The following is a 27,574-nucleotide window of genomic DNA, read 5'->3' on the forward strand; positions in this document are numbered from 1 at the left end:
GATGATTTTTATCTGCTGTATAAGATGCTGTGAGTTCGAGTCTGTGCTTGCAGTTTACTTCATATCTGTGGGATAAGCGTGATGATTCAGCCTGTTCTGCTGTTCTCTCATTCTGCTCTCCTCGCTGAGAGCTGGTGTGGGGGGAGCGGACTGGCGCATCATCCAGGTGGGGCTGCACACTGGTGCTGGTGGAGGGGATCCCCATTACCGTGAAGAGCTCGGAGTGGAGTGTCCAGAAAAGAGCTATAGAAGTGTAACACATCTATGACTAGTAATAGTATCACAGGGGTAACAGAAAGGCGACATCCTTCCTAGTGTCTGTCCCAGCCGGGCTGCCGTACCGGAAGTCCGGCCGGCGCAAGGCGGAAGAGGAGGTGTGGCCGGGTTAATGGAGCTGAAGGTTACTCGTATACATCTGTACGGAGACATGAAGAAGTAGGGCTGCAGCTCCACAGCGGGAGAAGGAACATTTCCGAAACGGAGGTAAGATGCGAGAGTATAATCTCTCTAACACCGCAGCTCTTTTAAATCACTGTGGTTGAGTTTCATGTCGCTGCAATGTAGAGCGATCAACATGCTATTGATTAGGTAAGTACACACTGCTTGTAAACATCATCTGACTTCGCTGTTGTGGTCACATCAGCGTGCAAGCGGAATATGAGGTGCTAAATGAAATGCAAGTCGAAGGTTATTAGTCTGAGTCTTTTGGCGCTGTATGTCTGTAAACACTACGTTAACAGTATCCACCGCTTCCGACAGTATCCCGGAATCTGGCTATAGTTGTTTGTGCATCAGAGCCGGTACCGGTACCGGTAGCGATGGCGTATCGCTTAGCTGGGCCTCGCCATCAGCTCGCTGCGAGGCGGACCTGTGGACGAGTGGAGTATCTCGCACAGTTCAGCCACCGCCGTACAATTACAAAAACAGCTGTATGCAAACGGGTTGTGTTTTACATTGCAGTAAGGATATATTAAAAAAAAAACATGTTTTCTTACAAGTTCGACTTTCTAGTACCTGTGTTTTTCTCGTGTTGTTTCTGTAATGGAATACGATCGCTGTCGACGAGCGGAGTTTGGGGCTTCCGACACGAGTACAGGAGTTTGTTGGCTTGTGTATATTAGACCTATTAATCTCGCTGATCTCTCAGCTCGTACACCGTCCAGCAGACACCACAGTACGACACCACCCAGTGTAGACAGTACATTGCAAAATCGTACATAATAAATAATAATAAATAGTAACAACCAGAACACGTATTACGTTGGAGAGAACAATGAATATGTGGTAGTAAAAAAAAACCCTGGTAGTCCATGGAGAAGGTGCAGAGGTGCAGTGAGTCTGAGGCAGAGCAGTGAGCTGTCAGGATGGGCACTGCAGTGGGTAGGAGCAGCTCTCAAGCCTGCTGGTCTGAGCCTCAACAGTGCCGTCCTGCTGGCCAGAGCGCAGGGGGGAGAACAGTCTGTGGGGGGGATGGTTGGGATCCTGAATGATGGATCGGGCTTTGTTGAGGCAGCGGAAGGTGTGAATCTCACCGATTGATGGTCAGTCACATCCTATAATCCCCTCTGTGCTGTTGCCACAACCCTTTGCGGTGCATGTTTGTCATGTATGGTAGTGTTGCTGTACCACACGCTGATGCCACTGAGGACACTTTCTATGGTGCTGCGGTAAATTATGAGAGGCTGCTTCCCCAAACCGCATGTCTTCGAGCACCGCGAAAGGAACAACAGCACCTGTGCTGCTTCGTACTGGCTACGGTGTTGGGAGACCAAGCCCAGTGGGAGATCTCCAGACCGAGGAACCTGAAGCAGCTGACGGTTTCCCCTGCTGTGCCCTCGATGCCGACCGGGGCGTGACTCCCTCTGGGCCTCCTGAAGTCCCCAGTGAGTTTTGTCTCATTTGTGTATGTGGACTCCCCATCATTTCTGATCAGCTCGATAACTGTGGCGCCATCTGCAAACTTAACGTGGTTGCTGCTGTAAGTGGCTGAACCAGTCGGAGGTCAGCAAGGAGTCCAGCCTAGGACTGAGACAGCGGTCTTGGGGATCATCGTCGAGGAGAGATTGTTGCTAGTTTTCACCACCCGAGGTCTGCCTGTCAGGAAATCCAGTATCCAGTTGCATGAGGCCAGATTCACAAGTTTTGGGACCAGTTTGGTGGGAGCAGTTGTATTAAAGGCTGAGCTGTATTCTATAAATAGCATCTCAACATAGGTTCCCTAATATCTAAGTAACACACTAACCCACCTGGATAAAAGGAACACCTCCACAAGAATGCTGTTCATTGACTTTAGCTCAGCATTTAACACCATCATACCCATAAAACCTGCTATCAAACTCGGGGCTCTAGGTCTAGATACCACCCTCAGTAGCTGGATCCTAGACTTCCTTACCAGCAGACCCCAGACTGTCAGGATTGGCAACCTCACCTCCAACACGCTTACCCTTAACACCGGTGCCCCTCAAGGCTGTGTGCTCAGCCCACTGCTTTACTCCCTGTTCACCCACGACTGTACTGCCACGTTCAGCACAAACACCATCGTCAAGTCTGCTGACGATACCACAGTCGTGGGCCTGATCACTGACAACGATGAGGCTGCCTACAGGGAGGAGATAAAACAACTTGCAGACTGGTGCCGAACCAACAACCTGTCTCAACATCAGCAAAACCGAAGAGCTGATTGTTGACTTCAGAAGACAAGGAAAAGTCCACTCCCCCATCTACATAGAAGGGTCTGCAGTGGAGATGGTGAATAACTTAAAATTCCTAGGTGTTCACATCTCTTAAGGACCTCACATGGGCACTCAACACCTCCAGTCTCATCAAGAAGGCACAACAGCGGCTGTACTTCCTGAGAAGGCTGAAGAAAATACGCCTGCATCCACAGATCCTCACCAACTTCTACAGATGGACGGTGGAGAGCATACTGACCAGCTGCATCACAGTCTGGTACGGCAACTGCACTGCAGCGGGTGGTCAGAACTGCCCCACACATCATCGGCAGTGCCTTACCATCCATCCAGGAAACCTACAACACCAGCAGTCTGACAAAAGCCACCAAAACTATGTCTGACCCCACTCACCCCAGTCATAACTTGTTTGTCCCCCTACCATCTGGTAGAAGGTTCCGGACACTCCAGTCGCACACAACTAGACTCCGAAATAGCTTCTTCCCCAGAGCCGTCAAGCTGGTGACGCCTCATCTCCCTCCCATCATACTCTGATCTCTCCTCACTTCTTCCTGTACCCACAATGACTGTACTCCTACACCACTGCGTACACGACAACTGAATGTAAGCCGAAATTATACTTTAAACTCTACTAGTTGTACAGTTTATTCATCGCCATATTTTTGCACTGTTCCCCGAACTACTTTTGCACTGTTTTTGTCCTGTTGTATTCTTTTCTCTGTTTGCGTGTTTGCACAGTTTTGATTACACTGTTATGCTATTACACTGTTATTGTTATGGTGTTACTGTCTTGTCTGTTCTATTTATATACCGCACCTGAGAGACTAATGAGAAACACTTTTCACTATACTGTGCACCCGTGTGAGTACAATGACAAATACAGTTGACTTGAATTGAACAGCCTGTTTGAGGGCAGTATATAGTGCTAGAGATAAGGCATCATCAGCTGACCTATTCGGGCAGTAAGCAAGCTGAAGTGACAAGGGAGTCTGGGATAGAGCAGTTTATATAGGACAATACTAGTCTTCCCAGGCGCTTCATGACCACTGAAGGCAGAGCACTGGGCGGTAATCGTTCACGCAAGTTACCTTGGTCTTCTTGGGCAGTGGCACAGTTGTGCTTTTCTTGAGGCCCTCTGGTACGACTGACAGGGACAGAGAGAGGTGAAAAATGTCGGTTTGTACAGGAGACAGCTGACCTGCACAGGTTTTAAGGACATGAGGGGGGACCCCATCTGGGGCAACTGCTTTGCGGGTTTTCACTCTCGTGAAAGCTCCCCGCGCCTCATGTGTTACAGCTCTCTAAACGCAGGCTCCTGGTTCACTGGCAACGTTGACAGCAGCTCAGTGTTCCCAGCCTCAGAACAGGAGTTAAAGCTGTTCAGCTCATCCGGTAGAGATGTCTCAGTGGAGGAAATGCTGCTGGTGTTGCCTGTGCAGTTCATGATGGCCTGAATGTCTTGCCACATGCGCCTCAAGTCACTTCCAAGCTGTTTTTCTCCGTTGTCCTTGAAATTCCTGTTTTGCCAGTTTAGAAGTTTTCTCCCAGTCGTACTTTGATTTTTTTTTTATACAGTCCTCCGTCACCTGATTAAAAGGCAACGGACTGTGCTTTTACACTTTCAGCGAATGCCTTTGTTATTCCAGGGCATCTGATTGGGATATACAGGTATCTGGATCGGCCTGGTAGGAACATCTGTTGGATGGGACACCTCTGTGTACTCATTTAGATCAGTAGAAGAGTCTCTGAATACACAGCAGTCGGTCGCTTCAGAACGGAGAGGAGAGACTGTTCCCGTCGTCGTGTCCGGACTCGGAGCGAGCCCAGCTGGGCGTGTTGGAGCTGAGCGGCTCCTGGAGAGGGGCTCGGCCCGGCCGGGCTCTGCTCGGGTCCGGGTCCGAGAGACGGCAGGCTGTTGCTTGTCTGCGTGGAGATTCTCGTTTCTGACCAGCAGGTGGCGCTGTCACTCTTTCAGGATGAGGCCTCGCCCTGCCGAGAAAAGGGTCTGCAGCGCTTTTCAGAACCACGGGGCTCCAGGTCCCGCTGTACTGGCTGAACCCCATCCCCCCAAGAAACTACAGCAAGGGGCCCGGGCTCTCGCTGCCAGAGTAGGGCTGTTTTCGGTTACTGCGGTCGGATGGCTGGTGGGGGGCGCAGGGGGCACGGGGCTGCAGTTGTGGGGTGCTGCTGCCGGGCGGGGGTCCTGTACAGAGGCGCCGTACAGCTGTGCCCCCTTGTTGCAGCGAGGGAGTGGTGCCGCCGCGCCGAGCCGGGCAGCGCCATGGGGAACACGAGCAGCGAGCGGGCCGGGCTGGAGCGCCAGGGCGAGAAGGGGCATCGCCGGGGCACCAAGGATGGGGAGCGCCCCAAGATCCTGATGGACAGCCCTGAGGATGCGGACATCTTCCACGGGGAGGACATGAAGGTAGGGTCCGGGCCTGCAGCCGGGGCGGGTTGTGGATCAGAGCTCTTGTTCTGTTGGGCCGGAGCAGCACACGGATCCCGGAGGAAACGGCACTCGACTTTTGGTTCGTTTTGCCGGGTGGCGGGGTCGTTTCCTGGGATCAGCTTCTGGGGGGAAGGGGATCTAAAATGGCAGCCAAGCTTGAAATGCTTCGGCCAGCGGGACCGAGGGCTGTCGGTCGTGTTTGTCTGCCGCAGAAGGTGCTGAGTGGGGTGGAGCTGCTCTGCCGACAATCCCCAGGGGAGCCCAGGACGTTTATATAGCGCCTTTCTGCATGTCTGCCAGGCTCCGCTGGAGAAGGAGGAGTTCCTGGCTTGGCGGCAGGACCTGGAGGTCAGCGACAAGGCCCCGACTCAGGCCCGGCCCACTGTGTTCCGCTGGACCGGCGCCGGCAAGGACGTCTTTGTGTCCGGCTCCTTCAACAACTGGGTCTCGAAGATCCCCCTGACCCGGAGGTGGGGGCTGTGGGGCAGTGGGGGGCAGAGTTTGGGGAGGGCGGGTTTCATGGGGTTCACAGCTCCTCTTGCTCCTTCACTGCTCTCTGGGTCCCAGCCCTGGTCCCTCAGGAAGTCACTCATCTGAGCTCCACATCTCCAGCGCTGATTCACAGCTTCTTGCTTGTTCAGACTTTTATTTGACCCCTTTCTTCGTTCACACCTGAGAGTCACACATCTCCTTCTCCTGGGGAGTCGTTTCCCACAGACCCAGCCCACAGGACTCTGGCTCGGCGGGGCGCCCTAGCAGGGGAGCCGCTCGGTGTCTCTGGCTCGGCAGCGCTCCCTAGCAGGGGAGCCGCTCGGTGTCTCTTGCTCGGCGGCGCTCCCTAGCGGGGGAGCCGCTCGGTGTCTCTGGCTTGGCGGCGCTCCCTAGCGGGGGAGCCGCTCGGTGTCTCTGGCTCGGCGGCGCTCCCTAGCGGGGGAGCCGCTCGGTGTCTCTGGCTAGGCGGCGCTCCCTAACGGGGGAGCCGCTCGGTGTCTCTGGCTCGGCGGCGCTCCCTAACGGGGGAGCCGCTCGGTGTCTCGGTGTCTCTGGCTCGGTGTCTCTGGCTCGGCGGCGCTCCCTAGCGGGGGAGCCGCTCGGTGTCTCTGGCTCGGCGGCGCTCCCTAGCGGGGGAGCCGCTCGGTGTCTCTGGCTCGGCGGCGCTCCCTAGCGGGGGAGCCGCTCGGTGTCTCTGGCTCGGCGGCGCTCCCTAGCGGGGGAGCCGCTCGGTGTCTCTGGCTCGGCGGCGCGCCCTAGCGGGGGAGCCGCTCAGTGTCTGGAGCTCAGAAACCGGCACAGGGCCGATACCATTACCAGCCCCATTCGAGCTGTAGGCAGACGAACAGATCCGCCCCAGATAGAAACCTGAAATCAGCGACCCTGTGTTTATGAGCTCAGTTAGAACAAAACCCAGCAGAGTCAGTACTCCTGCAGGACCAGGGCTGGGAACCTCGTCCGCTCCCCCAGCCCTCTCTAACGCGCCCTGCTCTCCCTCCTTCAGTCAGAACAACTTCGTGGCCATAGTGGACCTGCCGGAGGGCGAGCACCAGTACAAGTTCTACGTGGACGGGCAGTGGACCCACGACCCCTCCGAGGTGAGCCTGGCAGTGACGCCTCGTACCCACAGGGAGGCGCTGTGAGGCCCGGGCCTCTTTCTCACCCTGTCTGGTTCTGCGTGTGCTCCCACAGCCCGTGGTGACGAACCAGCTGGGCACCGTGAACAACTTGATCCAGGTGAAGAAGACCGACTTCGAAGTGTTCGACGCCCTGCTGGTGGACTCTCTGAAGTCTTCCGATGTGTCAGGTGAGGCTGGGTGTGCTGCACCCCACACTGCGCCCTAAAAAAAGTGCTTCAGGGCTGTCAGCATGTTGCCTGATTGGTTTTGAATTTTGTTGCTATCGTTTAACTGCAGTGTAAACTCTGCCGAGATTTAGCAGCCAGTCCTTCGATTCTCAGGTGAAGCTACTAGCTGACCAGGTGCTGACAGGACCGTGCTCCTTTTACAATTCCTCACACTTCTATAGCTCTTTTCTGGACACTCCACTCAAGCACTTTACAGGTAATGGTGATCCCCTCCACCAGCACCAGTGTGCAGCCCCACCTGGATGATGCACCAGATCACTCCCAACTCACCAGCTCTCAGTGGGGAGGAGAGCAGAGGGATGGAGCCAGTTCAGAGATGGGGATTATTAGGAGGCCATGACTGGTAAAGACCAGGTGGAAATTTGGCCAGGACACCAGGGAAACACTCCTACACCGGAAAAACACCCTGAGAGTTTTAATGACCTTCAGGACCTTGGTTTTACGTCACATCCAAAGGACGGCTCCTTTTTACAGTATAGTGTCCCCCTCACTATACTGGGGCATTAGGACCCACATGGACCGCAGGGTGAGCGCCCCCTGCTGGCCCCACTAACACCTCTTCCAGCAACAGCCTTAGCTTTCCCAGGAGTCTCCCCTCCAGGTACTGACCAGGCTCGCCCTGCTGGGCTTCAGTGGGGCTGCCGGCTGTGAGCTGCAGGGTGCAGTGCAGGGTGGCTCAGTGTGGGCGCTGCTGCGTCAGTCTGTAGTGGCAGTGCTGTCTCTTCTGTGCAGACCTGTCCAGCTCCCCCCCTGGTCCCTACCACCAGGACGCCTATATCTCCAAGACTGAGGAGCGCTTCAAGTCTCCCCCCATCCTGCCTCCCCACCTGCTGCAGGTCATCCTGAACAAGGACACTGGCATCTCTGTGAGTACAGCGCCACCCAGTGGACTCACATTACTGTTTCACTTTCCTGGTAGCAAGATACTGTCTAATCCTGCTCTCTGCGCATGAACACGTTGTAATACAGACTCTCCTCGACTTGAGAAAATTTGACTTGCAGTAGAAAGTGTCTGTAGGGTACTGTAATAAACATTCCTGAGAAAAGACCAGTTAATGATTTGTAAAAGCTACTCGTGTGCAAAGAAAATTGTAAGGAAGACATTGGTGTTCTGTAATAAAATAAAAAAAATGTAGAAATAACAGTAAAAACCTTAAGAAGTGTAGATTATTTAAGAAAGTGTCGGCAGCACCTGTCCATAACAGTGGACACCCGTTGGAATGTGTTTATTTCAGAGCATTTTGTGATTGAAGTTGTTTGAATATAGTGTCACATCACCTAGAGAGGAAATAAGGGCACAGAGCTTACTTTCGACTCATCCAGTTTCAAAGCAAGCACCTTGGAACACTGCAATCATCAGTTTTTCTTCAGCCAACTTCTTCCCTTGGTCTTCCCTGGACAGTGTGATCCTGCCCTGCTGCCGGAGCCCAACCACGTGATGCTGAACCACCTGTACGCCCTGTCCATCAAGGTAAGGGCTGCACACCTGTATACCTGCACACCTGTACGCCCTGTCCATCAAGGGAAGGGCTGCACACCTGTATACCTGCACACCTGTACGCCCTGTCCATCAAGGTAAGGGCTGCACACCTGTATACCTGCACACCTGTACGCCCTGTCCATCAAGGGAAGGGCTGCACACCTGTACGCCCTGTCCATCAAGGGAAGGGCTGCACAACTGTATACCTGCACACCTGTACACCCTGTCCATCAGGGGAAGGGCTGCACACCTGCACACCTGTATACCTGTATACCTGCACACCTGTACGCCCTGTCCATCAAGGGAAGGGCTGCACACCTGTATACCTGCACACCTGTACGCCCTGTCCATCAAGGGAAGGGCTGCACACCTGTATACCTGCACACCTGTACGCCCTGTCCATCAAGGGAAGGGCTGCACACCTGTATACCTGCACACCTGTACGCCCTGTCCATCAAGGGAAGGGCTGCACACCTGTACGTCCTGTCCATCAAGGGAAGGGCTGTACACCTGTACACCTGCACACCTGTATACCTGCACACCTGTACGCCCTGTCCATCAAGGGAAGGACTGCACACCTGTATACCTGCACACCTGTACGCCCTGTCCATCAAGGGAAGGACTGCACACCTGTATACCTGTACGGCCTGTCCATCAAGGGAAGGGCTGCACACCTGTACGGCCTGTCCATCAAGGGAAGGGCTGCACACCTGTACGCCCTGTCCATCAAGGGAAGGGCTGCACACCTGTATACCTGCACACCTGTACACCCTGTCCTTCAGGGGAAGGGCTGCACACCTGTACACCTGCACACCTGTGCGCCATGTACAGCAGGGGAAGGGCTGCACACCTGTATACCTGTACTCCCTGTCCATCAAGGGAAGGGCTGCACCTGTATACCTGCACACCTGTACGCCCTGTCCATCAGGGGAAGGGCTGCACACCTGTAGAGCTGGTCCTGTGTTTATAGTCGGTCCTGTGCCACTGGTCGGACAGCAGAGTTCGAGAGCTGTTACGCAGCCAGTCCCATCTGACCCCCTCTCCTCTGTGCGTCTCAGGACGGCGTGATGGTGCTCAGCGCCACTCACCGCTACAAGAAGAAGTTTGTCACCACGCTGCTGTACAAGCCCATATGAGCAGGAGCAGGAGCCGGAGCCGGAGCGCAGAGGGGACCCGCCTGGCGGCCATGTCTGAATCCTTCTCTGTACGGACTCTTCTACTGCTGTCTCTGTCCCACATGCACCGTTTCCCCAGTGATCCTGTCCCGGGGTCCCTGGTCAGTCTGTCTGCCAGGCTGCGCCCTTGTCCCTCCCAGCCTGCATGGGCTGTCCTGGGCCGGGGGGGGGGGTGCGAGGGTGGAAGATGGGACTGTCAGAAGTGGCGTGTGCGTTCCGACAGCTTTATGGCTTTGTTTTTTTCCATACCATCATGTGGACTTGTAAGAGGTGGTTTTGAAGGACCGGCCATGACTGAATTTGCAGCAGCACAGACGTCCAGGTTTGCATTTATTTAAGCCCTTTAGTGCCCTCTAGTGGGTGATGTTCAGAGATGTGTTTTATGTTTTGGATGTTAAATAAAAAATCCTCTCTTCTTCTGAAGGTGATGATAAAGGTAGAGAGGTGCTAACATATCACCCATGCTGCCATGGGGAAATAATTGCTTCTGTCTGGGTGTGGATGGTGGGGGGTGGGGGGGGATTTCTTGGAGGGGGCTGAGCAGAAAGATTTCAGCTCTCTGGGCCACCAGGGTCTCCTGCTCTGGCTTGGTTGCGGGGCTGATCTGTGCCTTTGCTTCATGGAGATATGGTTGGGCATTCAGTGGGCGCTCAGAACTCAAGGAATCCCTCTAGTTTCCCTGCAAGCATGTCTGTTAAATCAGTTGTTGTGGAATCTCTTCTGGGAGAGAGTGTGGCCCAGGAAGCCCTTCTCTGCCCCCTCAGTGTCACTGAACTGAGAGGCCAGGGTTGCTCCTGGCTGGGACACAGTCCTGTGGGCCCCTACACTGCCCCACCCCCCACCCCCCAGGGCCACAGCACCCCCTCAGGGGCTCTTGTTCACCACCATGGGCTCAATGGGGGCAGAGGTCCATGCCTCTGTTCTGCATGAATCCTGCTCTTTTCCCCTGCTGGAGTCGGAGTAGGGAGCTGCAGCAGCACGCGCAGGCTGTGGAGGCGCAGGTCAAGGTTTATTCCCTGGGGAAAAGAAGCTCACTGTTTCTTCTCCTGTCAGGAAGGAGTAACCCTTTCCTGTTCTTCCCCACCTCCCTGTTGCTGTATTAACAGCCGAAGTGAAAGGAGGTGTTGAAAGAGGCAGAAGTCCTGCTGGAGCCCAAGAGCAGGAATGCTTTCCAGCTGGAGGTGGACAAGTGCATCGTGAGCACAGGACGTTGCACACAGGCTGCTTTTAGAGTTTAATGTTTCTGTTCCTGCTGGCGGGCGAAGGGGCTGATTCGCGGCCGATGGAAGGTCAGAGGTGAGCCTGCTCTGTTCGGCCGGCAGCGGTACAGCGCTGGGGGACACCATGCTGGGGCCGTGCCAGCTCGGAGGCTCCTGTCCTCGTGTGAGGGGCCAGCTGCGGGCGTGGGGCACAGGGCTCCCCAGCGTCCCGTGAGCGAGGCCTGTCAGGGTGACGGGACCGCTCAGCCGGCTGTTAGAGAGGGCAGAGAGAAAGAGAGAGGTGCAGCTTGACAGTGGACATTAGCTTCAGTTAAACAGCACGTGACAGCAAGGTGCTTGTCTCTCTAACCAGAATACTGGAGACCTGCAGCGTGTGAGCAGGGAACATACTAAACGTCAGAGCAGCTTGCCCGTGTTGTTTCATCTCTCTATCTCACACTTGCTCTCGAGTGTTGAGCTCTGCTAGTTCCCCTTGCCAGTCACACACCGGCCTCTTCAGGCTCCAGCCTGCGGCCTGCAGCATACAGACGGTGACATCGGGCTTTTCTGAGGAGCCAGCTGGGGGTGAGGACATACTTTTTTGCAACGACTGCAGAATTAAATGTTGAGCTGTGTTTTTCCAAGTGTGTGGAGGGAATCACTGCCTTGGTTTTTGTCTAGATACATTTCCATAGATTCATGGTTTAAATCTTAAGTTAAATATTGCACATTTTTATAAGATAGTGTAGTTTACACCTGTTTAATACAAGCAGCTCTGAAGATGGTTAGGATTAAAGATCCCTTTGTATATTCAAAAACAGCAGAAACATTGGGCTGAAATCTCGATCTACTACAGACTGGCCAGATGTGATTTTATTTGACTTTAGAATTATACACATCAGGAGCAGGTCTGAAGCGGATGTTTTTTTTCTTTGACTGTTTAAACAATTATTTGAAACCTCACCAATCAGAATCGCAAGCATGTATTCCTAATGGACCAGCTTTATATTTACATGTGGCATCCAGTTTTAATGCATCAAGAATAAAAGTGTCATATATCGACATCGTGTGGTCTTCTCTTCCTGCTCCCTCTGATCCCTCTGATCCCACTCTCGCACCAGGGGAGGGGTCACTGTGGGAGGTGTTTAAAATGACATTGTCCACATGTACAGCAAGCACAGATGGCTGGTAAAACCATGCAGTTCCTCCGTGCTCTATGTGTCTGTTGTGTAGTTCAAGCACCTCCCCGTGTTTTCATCTGTAGGGGACATACAGTACCTGTTGTGTGGCTTTCCACTGGAATGTACCACAGCATTCCGTTTCCATTTCTGCCTCGGAATACTGTAGGAATAACAACCACCAGCCACTGGTGTTTCCACTGAGCGCCCCACACTGGTGGCAGCAGCAACACCTGGTCAGCACTGCAGTTTCCACTGCAACAATGCAACAGGTGCTTTCCCCTTGGGAATAACTGTGAATGATGTTCTTACCGGGCACTGGGCTGGGAGTTCATCCCTTATTTTTAACCAGCAAGGTACTGAAGGACAGCCGTGCAGATCGGAAATGTTATAATACAAATATCCTGAGCCCTACAGTGCCACCTTTGTAATTAAGTGCCATGAAATGACAGCTCTGTTTTTGTGTTATATATTCAAAATGTTTTTGAGCAGAGGCATTTGTGGAAACATGTTTAAAATAGATGTTGCAGAATATTTTGGTACACTAGTTCAGTCAGGATCAGCCATTGTAGTTCAGAAAAAAAGAGCAGAGACTGAGTCATACATTTATTGTACTTGAACATTAAAAAAATCTCTTAAGGAAAGCCAATCACGTCAATATGCACCAGTTACACACACGGTCCAACAAGTGAAGTCACAACAGAGAAAAGGAAATGGAAAAAAAACTAACAGAAACAGTGAGAAAAAGCTAAAAATCAGTGTTGGAAAGTATACATGCTTGATAGTGTGACTTTACAAGTGCATTTTGACACTGAAATGTTTAGTTTTTTTAGTATTGAAACTTGCTGTATTACTTCAGCACTCAAATCACACAATGTAAAGAGAACTTTTACAGTAGCAGCAATAACACTTCAAGCCAAACCTGATAGTTATTGGAATTTAATTTTCACTGCACAGAACAAAAACACTTGACACCTGGATGTTAAAGCTGCAGGAACTCCAAAAATAGCTCTACTTCTGTTTGTATTTTACTGCTTGGTCTCAGTGGACGGAAATGAAAATATATGGAAATGTTGGTTTTTACTGTGCTGCTTCCAAAAAACGTCTCTCTCAAAAAATACAATATTTTAATTACATGACACGCCAAAGTTTCTAACACAACCCATGAAATTCGCTCTTGCCTTGTGCTGGAGGTGGTCAGTGCAGAAGGACCGTGCCGCCACCTGGTGGAGAGACCGGTCCGCAGTGAAAAACAGATCCTGCGCCTCTCTCTGCTCGACCCTCAGCAGCGAGGAGAGAGAGAACCTGTTAATGCTCATGTGACTGGGGTTGCTCGGCTTTCTAGGAACAGGAATACAGTGCAACACTAGCAGGACGCTACAGATTAGAAATGCTCTTTTCATAAAAATAGACAGCTTTTCCAGCTTAGTATTCCCTTTTGTAACTATAAAAATGTTAGTATCTATGTACAGTGTTTTTAGATCAAGTACTTAAGCACACCTGTGCACCCCAGGAGGACAGGACAGCGCAGGGCAGGGCAGGGAACAGTGTTTCTGACCTGGAGAATACTGATGAAGTGCTTAGTGTCCTTGCGGGACACACAGGAGCCGGCGCTCCAGGGCCAGCTTGGCATTCTGGGAGATAAAGTACTTAAGTACCTGGTAGAAAAAGAAAAGGGATACAAATGGATGGGACGGCTTTGCGCTGCTTTAGGCTGGCCTGCGGGCTGTATCCAGGGTGTGCTTGTAGCGTATGCAGTAATGCTGAACATCTGTGGCTCGGATCCGGGATTCTGGGGTCGGGGGGCTGGGCCAGCGGGGGGCGCTCACACAGAAGACTGATCCCACACCTGTTGGGGAAGAGGGGGAGAAGCAGCAGGGTCAGTCAGCAGTCAGAGCTGCAGCACAGACAGGCCTCCAGCCCATCAGCTGCAGTGTTACCACGGACTCGAGCTGCGATGCACCGTCTCAGGGGGAGGATCGAACAGGACTGCGGTCTGGAGCTGGGCCTTTCGCCCCGGGGCAGAACGCAGGCATGATTTGCACCACCTGGCTGGGGCAGAGGGGGAAGCAGGAGAGGGGCTCCCCGTGACCCCGGGCTGGCATACCTTGTTGACGGGGGTGAGGGGGGTGCGGACGGAGCCCGTGTGCAGGCGGCCCCTGTCCTCGAACATCCGGCCCGGGGACCTCTCCCTGCGGCTGTCCAGCATGCGGCCGGGCGACTTCTCGCGGTCCAGCGGCCGCGCCGGCGACTTGTCGCGGCGGAACTCCGTGCGGCCCTCGCGGTAGCGGTGCGGCGTGCTGGGCTCGCGGTGCAGCAGCTCGGGCTGGCCCGGGCCCGAGGCCAGCCGCTTGGAGATGTGCTCGTTGTAGGAGGGGGGTCCTCTCTTATTGGGGCTGCTGGAGGAGGAGGAACAGAGAGAGGGAGAGAGTCAGGGGCTGGGATGGCTGGAAGAGGAGGCGGTGTGGAGGGGCGTAGAGGGGCGTGGTGGGGTGTGACAGGCGTGGAGGGGCGTGGTGGGGCTTGGCGGGTTGTGGAGGGGCGTGGTGGGGCTTGGCGGGTTGTGGAGGGGCGTGGTGGGGTGTAGAAGGGTGTGATGGGGCAGGGTGTGGAGGGGCGTGGTGGGGTGTAGAAGGGTGTGATGGGGCAGGGTGTGGAGGGGCGTGGTGGGGTGTAGAAGGGTGTGATGGGGCAGGGTGTGGAGGGGCGTGGTGGGGTGTAGAAGGGTGTGATGGGGCAGGGTGTGGAGGGGCGTGGTGGGGTGTAGAAGGGTGTGATGGGGCAGGGTGTGGAGGGGCGTGGTGGGGTGTAGAAGGGTGTGATGGGGCAGGGTGTGGAGGGGCGTGGTGGGGTGTAGAAGGGTGTGATGGGGCAGGGTGTGGAGGGGCGTGGTGGGGTGTAGAAGGGTGTGATGGGGCAGGGTGTGGAGGGGCGTGGTGGGGTGTAGAAGGGTGTGATGGGGCAGGGTGTGGAGGGGCGTGGTGGGGTGTAGAAGGGTGTGATGGGGCAGGGTGTGGAGGGGCGTGGTGGGGTGTAGAAGGGTGTGATGGGGCAGGGTGTGGAGGGGCGTGGTGGGGTGTAGAAGGGTGTGATGGGGCAGGGTGTGGAGGGGCGTGGTGGGGTGTAGAAGGGTGTGATGGGGCAGGGTGTGGAGGGGCGTGGTGGGGTGTAGAAGGGTGTGATGGGGCAGGGTGTGGAGGGGCGTGGTGGGGTGTAGAAGGGTGTGATGGGGCAGGGTGTGGAGGGGCGTGGTGGGGTGTAGAAGGGTGTGATGGGGCAGGGTGTGGAGGGGCGTGGTGGGGTGTAGAAGGGTGTGATGGGGCAGGGTGGGGTGTAGAGGGCTGTGGTGGGGCTTGGCGGGTTGTGGAGTGGTGTGACAGGTGTGGAGGGGCATGGTGGGGTGTAAAGGGGTGTGGATGGGTGTGGTGGGGCAGGGTATGGAGGGGTGTGGTGGGGTGTAGAGGGGTGTGGTGGGGTGTAGAGGGGTGTGGTGGGGTATGGCAGGTTGTGGAGGGGTGTGACAGGTGTGGAGGGGCGTGGTGGGGTGTGGCGGGGTGTGGCGGGTTTTGACAGGTGTGGTGGGGCAGGGTGTGACAGGTGTGGAGGGGCCTGGTGGGGTATGGTAGGCGTGGTGGGGCAGGGTGTGGCGGGTTTTGACAGGCGTGGTGGGGCAGGGTGTGCTGGGCGGTACAGGGCAGGCGTGGTGGGGCAGGGTGTGCTGTGCTGGGCGGTACAGGGCAGGCGTGGTGTGGCCTGCCTTACCTGCGGCTGGAGCCGGTCCTCTGCAGCTCGCTAGACTCCTTCACCAGGTTGCCCTTGCAGCAGATGACCCTCAGCTTGTTCTGGTAGGAGGAGGCCAGGTAGATGGCGCCCGCGGAGATGGCCGGGCCCAGGTAGCGCGGGTTGGGGATGTCCAGGTGGGTGTGGCCCGGAGAGCTGCGAACACATGGGCAGAGGGGACAGGTCACCCAGCGGCAGAAAGGCAGGAGCAGGCGGAGCGAACGCCGCAGTACCGCGAGCTGCGACTGGGAAACCAGGAGCGCGGAGAGGAGGGGACAGCCGCAGAGCTGAGCCGTGTGCACGGGGAGGGCAGGGCCAGAAGCAGACGCTCATGCAGTGGGATGACAAGTCAACCACAGGAGATGTATGCGTGCTGTGCTAAAACGGACCTGTCTGTGTGTCTCTGGAGAGCGAGGCCTTTAGCTCTGCTCCTTCACTTCCTCATGGCACAAGACTGGAACCTCTCGCTGCGAACAGGCTCTCCGGCCCTGATCCGCACGAGCCCCTTAGTGGTCACGCTAAATCACCAGGAACTCCTGCTCAATCAGAAGTGCTTCAGTGAAAGCAACCGGTCCAGGAGGGCTGAAGGATATTCTGGTTTTGCTCAGAATAATCTCTATAAAGGGCAGCATGGTGGAGCACTGAGGCCCTGGGTTCAACCTCTGGGGTGCTGTCTGTGTGGAGTTTCCTCCTACTGTCCAAAGACATGGTTGGGTAACTGATTTCTGGGAAAACTGGCCCTGATATGGGTGTGTGTGTGTCTATGTGCTCATCTCCCCCTTGATGGACTGGCATCCATTCAAGGGTGTACCCTGCCTCGCACCCAGTGCTTGCTGGGATAGACTCCTGCTCCCCCAAGGTCCTGAACTGGATTAAGTGGTTCAAAAAGTGGGTGGATGGATAAGCTATAGAAACTGAACAGGCCACCTGTTTGATTGATTGTTTCAGGCCTTTAGAAGATGATGCCTATGAAACCTGCTGGATTTGGTCTCTTCAGGACGAGACCCGGGAGTATTATCAGTCTTGTTGCCACAGTAGAATCGAGCCAGTACAATAAGAGATGCCTCGAGAGATGAAATGGAGAATGTAACACAGCTCAGCTCCTTCCACTGGCCTGTGTCTGAACGGGTTTCATGCACACCTCACACACGCAGGCGCACGTCTCCTCTCACGCTGAGCGGCACGCGGACAGACTGCCTCACCTCAGAGCTTGGTGACTCTGGATCTCTATCACCTCCAGGGAGTTGAAGTGGGTCACAAACAGGTAGGGCTCCCTGTAGGCTGAGGCAGAGAAGACAGATCTGTTACACACGGTACACGGCTCAGCGAGCTGATCAGTGCTTCTGGATTTGCACCTACAGGGGACACTGAAGACACAAGACACAGGGGACACACACACTGAAGAGACGGGACACGGGACACACACTGAAGACACAGGACACAGGGGATACACACTGAAGAGACACAATAAAGAGACGAGACACAGGGGACACACGCTGAAGAGACGGGACACGGGGGAGACACAAACTGAGGAGATGAGACACAGGGGACACACACTGATAGAGACGGGACACAGGGGACAGAGAGGGCAGGACATGCCAACAGGAGACCCACCGAAGGCCAGGGGCAGGCGGCTCCACTTGATGTCATCAGTGCGGCTCCTCCTGCCGTAGGAATCCACAAACACGCCAAACTCTGCGCCAGGGATGCCAAATGACTGTTAATAAACACTGTCCTGCGGCACACTACTGCTACAGCGGCTATCGATGAACACGTGTGGAATAAGAAGACGGTGACGAGTTTACCAGCTTGGAGAGCAACACGCAGAGAGAGGAGTGCGAGGAGGCGGTTACCGTGGAAACAGAGGAGATATTCCTCCTTCTGCGCTGTGTTGTTGACCTGCATGATGGCGATGGGGAAGCTGTGTGAGGAGGCGGCGAAGATGGCGGAGGCCAGGGACACGTCGTTCTTGTCCAGGAACTCTGACGCCGCAGAGAAAGAGGGAGAGACGGAATTAAAGCCGGGGGAGGGCGGAGCTGGCCGTCATATCCTTGGGACGTCCCAGAAACGGGCATCACATCTGTCTGCTCCTACCAGGACACCTCGCCACAGCTAGAGGTCAGGCCCGGGACCTGCCTCCCTCCTCACCTTCCAGCACGAACTGCTTCATCTCGATCTCGTAGAACTTGTTGGTGCCGATGATGATGCTGTATCTGGTGAAGTGGATGCAGCTGCAGGGCTCCGAAGTCTCGATCTCCTGTCGGGGGGAAGGGGGAGCAGCGCTGCTGTTAGGGGTTCGAATCCACACTGGGCTCTCCTTATCCCTCCTGAGAGGAGGCGCAGGACCGCCAGGTGCACCCCAGCCCACTCCGGAGCCGGGGTGTTACCCCGGTGTCCTGGCCAGATTTCCCCTCCCAGCCTTTACCAGTCATGGCCTCCTAATAACCCCCCTCTCTGAACTGGCTCCATCACTCTGCTCTCCTCGCTGAGAGCTGGTGTGTGGGGAGCGGACTGGGGCATCATCCAGGTGGGGCTGCACACTGGTGCTGGTGGAGGGGAGTCCCGACTGTTAATATTACTATTGTATGTATTACTACACCCATTATTATGATTATGATTAACAATCATCATCATCTTGGATGCCTTGATTAATTTTAATTTCCCAGATCTCGGGTTCCGTTTTGAAAGATGCGCTTTAATTGAAAGCACAAGAGCTCCACAGCTTGGCTGGTCTGGACAAGCGCTCTGCTTTCCCAATGATTCTGATGGTCAGAGTGGAGAGGGCTGGGAGACATCACACAGTCCTGAACGGCGTGACGACACCTCTCTCTCTCTCTCACTGCCCTGGCACAGGACACAGGGCAGGGACGGGCAACACCGGGGCTCAGCAGGCAGATCCAGCAGGATCTTTTATAGCTCCTCCTAACTGTATGCCAACTCAAGCACATGTGCAGTGTTTAGAGAGACCTGGCCAGGCAGCCTGTGTGCACTGTGACTTGTTACCTGGCTGATTCTCACTGCCCACGCAGGAGGGTCCCGACTCACCTTCCTGATGCAGAACTTGTTGAGGCTCTCATTGTAGCGCAGGATGGTGATTTTATTGGGCATGGCAGCACAGATACAGGGTCCGTTGTCAATCTGTGGGAACAGACAGTCTGTAATCAGCACTTCGACGGGTAACCATTCTGGGACGCTCAAAACCTGACATACTGGCTTTTGTATCAGAAACAGAAAAATAAAAATGAAAAATGCACCTTTATTATTAAACTTGAGTTAACAGATATAGGAGATATTCTCAAAAACAAAGTGCAGCGCCTGCATGCAGAAGGAAATGCTTTTAGGGGACACTCTCTCCTGGCTGCAATAAGGTGGGTGTTAAGAGTGCAAAATTACCTTGCCAGCAGCAAAGAGGTGGCAACCCTTGACCGTCTCGATGATGTATGGAGAGAGATCAGGCTGGGCAGGCAGGTGGGACTGGGACAGGGATTGTTTCACCTTCTTAATCTCAATCAGGCACAGGGCTCTCTCTGTACCTGCAAGACCACACAGCACAGACCCGCTGACTACAGACTCAGGGCTCTCTGAACAGTCACACAGCCCAGACTCAGTGACTACAGACTCAGGGCTCTCTGAACAGTCACACAGCCCAGACTCAGTGACTACAGACTCAGGGCTCTCTGTACCTGCAAGACCACACAGCCCAGACTCAGTGACTACAGACTCAGGGCTCTCTGAACAGTCACACAGCCCAGACTCAGTGACTACAGACTCAGGGCTCTCTGAACAGTCACACAGCCCAGACTCAGTGACTACAGACTCAGGGCTCTCTGAACAGTCACACAGCCCAGACTCAGTGACTACAGACTCAGGGCTCTCTGAACAGTCACACAGCCCAGACTCAGTGACTACAGACTCAGGGCTCTCTGAACAGTCACACAGCCCAGACTCAGTGACTACAGACTCAGGGCTCTCTGAACAGTCACACAGCCCAGACTCAGTGACTACAGACTCAGGGCTCTCTGAACAGTCACACAGCCCAGACTCAGTGACTACAGACTCAGGGCTCTCTGAACAGTCACACAGCCCAGACTCAGTGACTACAGACTCAGGGCTCTCTGAACAGTCACACAGCCCAGACTCAGTGACTACAGACTCAGGGCTCTCTGAACAGTCACACAGCCCAGACTCAGTGACTACAGACTCAGGGCTCTCTGAACAGTCACACAGCCCAGACTCAGTGACTACAGACTCAGGGCTCTCTGAACAGTCACACATTTAAAGATGTAATTATGGACTAGCCTATCTTAAACATTGATAACAATTAAATTATTAATTAGAAGGATTTTTGCTGTAAGTGAGGTAGCTGGTGGCACTGCAAAGCAGGAGGCTGGAGTGGTGGTCTCTGGGTTGGCCTGGCGTAGGATTTCAGCAGAGGCTGTTTGCCAGAGTGCAGAAACTGTACTGACCCACGATCATCAGCAGCTTGTCATGCTCCTTCAGCACGTGGATCTGAAAGACGGAGCTAACGCCGGGGATGTGGGTCAGAGAGTTCTTGATCACATTCAGCGCGTACAGTCCCTCCTCCGAGCCCACCAGCACGATCTGCTCAGGAGAGAGAGGCAGCGTCACTGTGCGGCCACACAGCTCCTGGAGCGGCTCTTCGAGCTGGTGATCAGCATGAAAAAGGCAGCTGCATACAAGAAAGACTGACCCTGGAGTTAAAGATCTAAAGACATTGTGGTGCGACCTGTCTGCAGCCTTCTCCTGTTCATCCAGGTGGGGCTGCACACTGGTGGGGGTGGAGGGGATCCCCATTACCTGTAAAGCGCTTTGAGTGGAGTGTCCAGAAAAGCGCTATATAAGTGTAAGCAATTATTATTATTATTACTACTACTACTAACTAGGACCTCCCTGAAACTCCAGGTATACAGAAAAACAAGAGGGAAGAGAGCACCCCCTACTGGTCAACCCACACTACCTCACACACCGCAGGAGCCTAGTTCTCCTGCCCCGCCCTCGCCCGGCCCAGAGCCCCCGGGAGCCCCCCGCGGACGGCTGCCCCATGAGAAACACAGAGAGAGACCCCCGCACCCCCCACTCACGCACCGCGTTTACCTGGTCGGTCAGGGGCAGAGTGCAGTTAATGTCCAGACGGTCATCCCCCTCCAGCTTCAGCAGGGAGTTGCCCAGCAGCTTCTGCACAGGAAACAGCACAGCAGGTTGGCAGCAGGACTGACGGGGGCCGGTCACTTACCCCGAGACGTCCTGCTAGGGTCTGCTCCGAGGCGGGTTTTGGGAGATGTCTGGCCTCTCTTCACATCCTGTTAGCGACTGCCCTGTGAGTCAGCCTGCTCGCAGGGACAGAAACCATCCCATCCAACCAGCCTGAGCTGATTTTGAGATTGTTACCTTGTTTAAACAAGAGGAGGGATGTGTGGACTTGCTATTCTGCTTCGAAAGGAGAGGTGTTTTGTGAGCCAGATGTCCACAAAAACAGGGTCTAACGGCTGGGCATCAGGATCAGCTCATATTTTGATATTTATGGGGTTTGTGGTTCACTGAAGTTAACGGCTCCATCTTCTGTAAGCAGCTCTTTCAGTTTGATTGCATGGCAGGGTGTGTCAGACAGAGGTCACCCCTCACACTTCTGCCTCTCAATTCCAACTCTTTGCTGAAAGGACAAGCAGTCCCTGGTCATACAATGCCATGAGGCATGGAAGAAGTGAGACACTGCCTCATGAAAGAAGCCCTAACTTTGCAGTACAATGTTGCTATCAAGTGGTCTCTTAGAGACTGCCTCAGCACTCTGCAAAGCGCCAAGATGCAGACCCAGTGGTAGCTCTGGAGCCTTGACATCACACCTCCTGTTTTCTGGAAGGTGCAGTCTGCTGCCTTCCTAATGCAATAAACTCCCGCAAATCTTCATTTCTATGCAGCTCCATCTGTTGGAAAAAGCCTTTTTTTTGGCCAAGTTTGGCACACGAAGAGTTTAATAGCGTTTTTCCAGTACAGGGTGCCGAACAGCTCTGGTCAGATTAACAACATCCCAGAGCAGTTTTTTAAAATAGATTTTCAGCTTTTGTAGACACCAGGTTGATGAGACACAGATACCACAGACAGGAACCCAGATACACAACAGAACAGAACCCGGATCCGGCAGGACCACGGGCCCGGGCTGACAGGAGACGAGCTGTGAAGACTCTCGACCGGCTGGTGCAAAACCAGGAGCTTCAGGGCCATTTTCGGCTGTGGCATTTTAACTGGGCTACAATCCCTGACTTCCCAACTGCTTCATAGTAAGTCTGAAAGCTCATGAAATGCCAGAAAAGCGGGGTACACCTCCTTCAGATCTCTCGGTTTCAGAACAGAAGGCATGTCACAAACGAGAGGAGCCACTGAGGCCGTTTGAAGGCTGCTGCATTCGGGGCGCTAGTGCCTCACTGATCCCAGGGTCTCATCCATCTTTTTCTTGGAAGATCCAGTGGAATCAGCTTCAACAACGCAGCTGGGCAGTTTGTTTCTAAAATTCACCAGCCCTTGTTACGTCCTTTTTCTTACATCCACTGCCTCATAGCTTCCATTAGGCTCCCTGGGCCGGATTACACTGCAGGCCAGCACCCTCTGAGCACCGTTAACAGCTGGACAAGGAGACAGAGCCGGCAGGAGCCTGGCTCCGAGACAGGAGGCCACCCCAGTCTCTCTGCAGCTCTTCACAGCCCTTCAACACCACCAGGACAGGAGACCACCGAACAACTGAACATCTACATCAACCACGCTGATGGAGACGGTGACGTGGCAGGTCTGGACCTGGACAGGGAGTAAAGGCCGAGGCACGAGCAGGGGAGAGCAGGAAGGCGAGGGTGCGAGGGCTCATGCTGCAGCGACGGGGGAGCAGCCGGGGATGAGGATGAGGATGAGGATGAGGATGAAGCCGTGTGAAAGGTGCTGCTGCACTCAGGGACCTGACACTAGTCTCGGGGCGGCAGGGGTTCCACTGAGCAGCCATGGGACCTCACGTGAGAGTAGACTCTGCTTTTAATCCCAGGCGGTTTCTCCGAGTCTCTGAGGGCGGGATCCTCAGTTTCTCCGCGGATCCGTGTTCCCTCAGCACGGACGTACCCACACCCCTCTCTGTGTATTCAAACTGTGCAAGAAGAGCTTTGCATTCACAATCAAAAGCAAAGAGTTTTGAGGTTCTGAGAGTAATTCCCTGTGTGTAGCTGGAATTAGGCTCGCTACAAAAAGAGTTCAACCCCACTGAGGAGCCGAGAGGGGCGCTGGGCTCTGAACCCCACTGAGGAGCCGAGAGGGGCGCTGGGCTCTGAACTCCACCGGGAGCCGAGAGGGGCGCTGGGCTCTGAACCCCACTGAGGAGCCGAGAGGGGCGCTGGGCTCTGAACCCCACTGAGGAGCCGAGAGGGGCGCTGGGCTCTGAACCCCACTGAGGAGCCGAGAGGGGCGCTGGGCTCTGAACCCCACTGAGGAGCCGAGAGGGGCCCTGGGCTCTGAACCCCACTGAGGAGCCGAGAGGGGCGCTGGGCTCTGAACCCCACTGAGGAGCCGAGAGGGGCGCTGGGCTCTGAACCCCACCGGGAGCCGAGAGGGGCGCTGGGCTCTGAACCCCACCGGGAGCCGAGAGGGGCGCTGGGCTCTGAACCCCAATGGGACACGTGTCTGGTCAGTGAGCTGGCAGCAGGTGTGGGGTGGAGCAGAAGGCAGCCTCACACAGGTCTTTACCTGCACCAATGGGGAAAGAGCCATCTGCCTTTTGGAAGCACTGGCCTATGAACACAGGCGCACAGGATGGGATGGGGAGGACAGGCAGATCAACACCGATATCAACATGCAGAGTTATAGATACGTATACGCAATGGGCGAGACACCGTGGAGCAGGAGGACAGTCAGGACAGAGAGAGAGAGAGAAAGAGAAAGAGATCCAGTTAACCACAGGAAGAGACACACACGTTCTCTGTCAGGATGTTAAAAAAAAAGACCTTTTAAAAGACAAGTGACCCTAGCTGACCCTAGCACATGGCCCTCACCCACGTTACAGCACGACCTGCGGGGCGCCGACGGGCCCCTGAGGGCCACAGGCTGCAAGGGCAGCACCTGAGCGTGAGCCCGCTCTTCCAGAAAGGCCACACACAGGCCCCTCCGGCACACAGCAAGGCTGCGAAGGGGATTCCTACTGTTGCAGCTCCGCAGCGGATGCAGCCGGTCCAGTTCTGATGGTTCCTGCGGATCCGCGGGCTGGGTGCTGTGACGCCACACCGCCCCTTGGTACTTGTCACAGCAGAGCTCTGCTCTGACTGCATCGCAGTGCCTTTGTTTATAATAATGTTTATAATGTTTCTTTATTAGCCCTATACAATTTCTTGCATTAGGAATTCGTCTTTTCGCAGACCCCAGCTTTTCTCCATGGAGACACAGACACACAGACAGGGAGAAGCTTGGGGTCAGAGCGCAGGGTCAGCCATTGTACAGCGCCCCTGGAGCAGTTAGGGTTAAGGGCCTTGCTCAGGGGCCCAACAGAGTAGGATTCCTCTGCCGGCCGCAGGATTTGAACCGGCAACCTTCCAGTCACAGGCGCAGATCCTGAGCCACAAAGCCACCACTCCGCCCTTGCCTTGTAATGTCATAAACGGGCAACACAGCAGGGGTCTCTATACATGTGCAAGGCACTCTATTTGCCAGATTAGTTCAGGAAAACTGTTTCTAGGTCTGTCGTCAAGCACTCTTTTTGAGATCACTATAAACGGAAGACTGCAGGGCCTCTGGTATGAGGGTGCAATGGCCTGTTGATTTTCCTTGTCACAAAATTGGTAGAGGATGTATTCTTTTTAGATTTCTCATTTCTTTCTTAAAATTTTACTTACTAAACAAAAGATTTTTTACTCACGGCATCAGCCTCTGCCTTCTCCCGTGAACTCCTCCCTCCGGCCACGACGGACTCCAGCACGGCCACCCAGCGCTGCTTGTCAGGGAAGCTGGGAGCCATGAAGTACAGGGACTGGCCTGGCCAGCAGGTGGTGTGGGGGTGGGACTCCAGCTTCAACACATAGGGGATATCTAGAGACAGGAGAGAGAGAGAGAAGTACAGCACACTGAGACACTGGATATCTAGAGACAGGAGAGAGAGAGAGGTACAGCACACTGAGACACTGGATATCTAGAGACAGGAGAGAGAGGTACAGCACACTGAGACACTGGATATCTGGAGACAGGAGAGAGAGAGAGGTACAGCACACTGAGACACTGGATATCTAGAGACAGGAGAGAGAGAGGTACAGCACACTGAGACACTGGATATCTAGAGACAGGAGAGAGGTACAGCACACTGAGACACTGGATATCTAGAGACAGGAGAGAGAGAGAGAGGTACAGCACACTGAGACACTGGATATCTGGAGACAGGAGAGAGAGAGAGGTACAGCACACTGAGACACTGGATATCTAGAGACAGGAGAGAGAGAGAGGTACAGCACACTGAGACACTGGATATCTAGAGACAGGAGAGAGAGAGAGAGGTACAGCACACTGAGACACTGGATATCTAGAGACAGGAGAGAGAGAGAGAGGTACAGCACACTGAGACACTGGATATCTAGAGACAGGAGAGAGAGAGGTACAGCACACTGAGACACTGGATATCTAGAGACAGGAGAGAGAGAGAGGTACAGCACACTGAGACACTGGATATCTAGAGACAGGAGAGAGAGAGAGAGGTACAGCACACTGAGACACTGGATATCTAGAGACAGGAGAGAGAGAGAGGTACAGCACACTGAGACACTGGATATCTAGAGACAGGAGAGAGAGAGAGAGGTACAGCACACTGAGACACTGGATATCTAGAGACAGGAGAGAGAGAGAGAGGTACAGCACACTGAGACACTGGATATCTAGAGACAGGAGAGAGAGGTACAGCACACTGAGACACTGGATATCTAGAGACAGGAGAGAGAGAGAGAGGTACAGCACACTGAGACACTGGATATCTAGAGACAGGAGAGAGAGAGAGGTACAGCACACTGAGACACTGGATATCTAGAGACAGGAGAGAGAGAGAGGTACAGCACACTGAGACACTGGATATCTAGAGACAGGAGAGAGAGAGAGAGGTACAGCACACTGAGACACTGGATATCTGGAGACAGGAGAGAGAGAGAGGTACAGCACACTGAGACACTGGATATCTAGAGACAGGAGAGAGAGAGAGGTACAGCACACTGAGACACTGGATATCTAGAGACAGGAGAGAGAGAGAGAGGTACAGCACACTGAGACACTGGATATCTAGAGACAGGAGAGAGAGAGAGAGGTACAGCACACTGAGACACTGGATATCTAGAGACAGGAGAGAGAGAGGTACAGCACACTGAGACACTGGATATCTAGAGACAGGAGAGAGAGAGAGGTACAGCACACTGAGACACTGGATATCTAGAGACAGGAGAGAGAGAGAGAGGTACAGCACACTGAGACACTGGATATCTAGAGACAGGAGAGAGAGAGAGGTACAGCACACTGAGACACTGGATATCTAGAGACAGGAGAGAGAGAGAGGTACAGCACACTGAGACACTGGATATCTAGAGACAGGAGAGAGAGAGAGGTACAGCACACTGAGACACTGGATATCTAGAGACAGGAGAGAGAGAGAGAGGTACAGCACACTGAGACACTGGATATCTGGAGACAGGAGAGAGAGAGAGGTACAGCACACTGAGACACTGGATATCTAGAGACAGGAGAGAGAGAGGTACAGCACACTGAGACACTGGATATCTAGAGACAGGAGAGAGAGAGAGAGGTACAGCACACTGAGACACTGGATATCTAGAGACAGGAGAGAGAGAGAGAGGTAAAGCACACTGAGACACTGGATATCTAGAGACAGGAGAGAGAGAGGTACAGCACACTGAGACACTGGATATCTAGAGACAGGAGAGAGAGAGAGGTACAGCACACTGAGACACTGGATATCTAGAGACAGGAGAGAGAGAGAGAGGTACAGCACACTGAGACACTGGATATCTAGAGACAGGAGAGAGAGAGAGAGGTACAGCACACTGAGACACTGGATATCTAGAGACAGGAGAGAGAGAGGTACAGCACACTGAGACACTGGATATCTAGAGACAGGAGAGAGAGAGAGAGGTACAGCACACTGAGACACTGGATATCTAGAGACAGGAGAGAGAGAGAGGTACAGCACACTGAGACACTGGATATCTAGAGACAGGAGAGAGAGAGAGGTACAGCACACTGAGACACTGGATATCTAGAGACAGGAGAGAGAGAGAGGTACAGCACACTGAGACACTGGATATCTAGAGACAGGAGAGAGAGAGAGAGGTACAGCACACTGAGACACTGGATATCTGGAGACAGGAGAGAGAGAGAGGTACAGCACACTGAGACACTGGATATCTAGAGACAGGAGAGAGAGAGAGGTACAGCACACTGAGACACTGGATATCTAGAGACAGGAGAGAGAGAGAGAGGTACAGCACACTGAGACACTGGATATCTAGAGACAGGAGAGAGAGAGAGAGGTACAGCACACTGAGACACTGGATATCTAGAGACAGGAGAGAGAGAGAGAGGTACAGCACACTGAGACACTGGATATCTAGAGACAGGAGAGAGAGAGAGAGGTACAGCACACTGAGACACTGGATATCTAGAGACAGGAGAGAGAGAGAGGTACAGCACACTGAGACACTGGATATCTAGAGACAGGAGAGAGAGAGAGGTACAGC

At 54.1% G+C, this 27,574-nt stretch overlaps 2 protein-coding genes across 12 annotated transcripts in view; one reads left to right on the top strand and one right to left on the bottom strand.

The window, feature by feature from the left end:
- The first annotated feature begins 228 nt into the window (after positions 1 to 228).
- On the top strand, positions 229 to 11,913 carry prkab1a (protein kinase, AMP-activated, beta 1 non-catalytic subunit, a). The gene is made up of 8 exons (XM_088617910.1): positions 229 to 483; positions 4,934 to 5,115; positions 5,440 to 5,609; positions 6,635 to 6,728; positions 6,823 to 6,937; positions 7,730 to 7,863; positions 8,400 to 8,468; positions 9,536 to 11,913. Exons 2-8 carry the CDS (start codon positions 4,972 to 4,974, stop codon positions 9,611 to 9,613), a joined length of 804 nt encoding a protein of 267 aa, XP_088474036.1. The 5' UTR covers positions 229 to 483; positions 4,934 to 4,971; the 3' UTR covers positions 9,614 to 11,913.
- A 1,805-nt stretch (positions 11,914 to 13,718) lies between these two features.
- Positions 13,719 to 27,574, bottom strand: part of citb (citron rho-interacting serine/threonine kinase b) — an 80,650-nt gene continuing 66,794 nt past the window's right edge. For 6 of the 11 annotated variants that reach the window (XM_088617858.1, XM_088617861.1, XM_088617855.1 and 3 more), the window contains 13 exons: positions 24,709 to 24,878; positions 23,547 to 23,591; positions 20,916 to 21,005; positions 20,276 to 20,411; positions 19,203 to 19,342; positions 18,855 to 18,947; positions 17,958 to 18,066; positions 17,663 to 17,791; positions 17,424 to 17,504; positions 17,012 to 17,090; positions 15,792 to 15,965; positions 14,137 to 14,428; positions 13,719 to 13,878 (listed from right to left, as the gene is read on the bottom strand). In XM_088617858.1, coding sequence (XP_088473984.1) covers positions 13,855 to 13,878; positions 14,137 to 14,428; positions 15,792 to 15,965; positions 17,012 to 17,090; positions 17,424 to 17,504; positions 17,663 to 17,791; positions 17,958 to 18,066; positions 18,855 to 18,947; positions 19,203 to 19,342; positions 20,276 to 20,411; positions 20,916 to 21,005; positions 23,547 to 23,591; positions 24,709 to 24,878 — 1,562 coding nt within the window. In that variant the 3' untranslated portion in view covers positions 13,719 to 13,854. The remainder of the gene's footprint in view (positions 13,879 to 14,136; positions 14,429 to 15,791; positions 15,966 to 17,011; positions 17,091 to 17,423; positions 17,505 to 17,662; positions 17,792 to 17,957; positions 18,067 to 18,854; positions 18,948 to 19,202; positions 19,343 to 20,275; positions 20,412 to 20,915; positions 21,006 to 23,546; positions 23,592 to 24,708; positions 24,879 to 27,574) is intronic. The other 5 variants (XM_088617859.1, XM_088617857.1, XM_088617863.1 and 2 more) reach the window with 3 other exon arrangements.

This window comes from Lepisosteus platostomus, chromosome 24, assembly GCF_059453375.1.
Source record: "Lepisosteus platostomus isolate fLepPlt1 chromosome 24, fLepPlt1.hap1, whole genome shotgun sequence".
In the NCBI taxonomy this organism is placed as follows: Eukaryota; Metazoa; Chordata; class Actinopteri; order Semionotiformes; family Lepisosteidae; genus Lepisosteus; species Lepisosteus platostomus.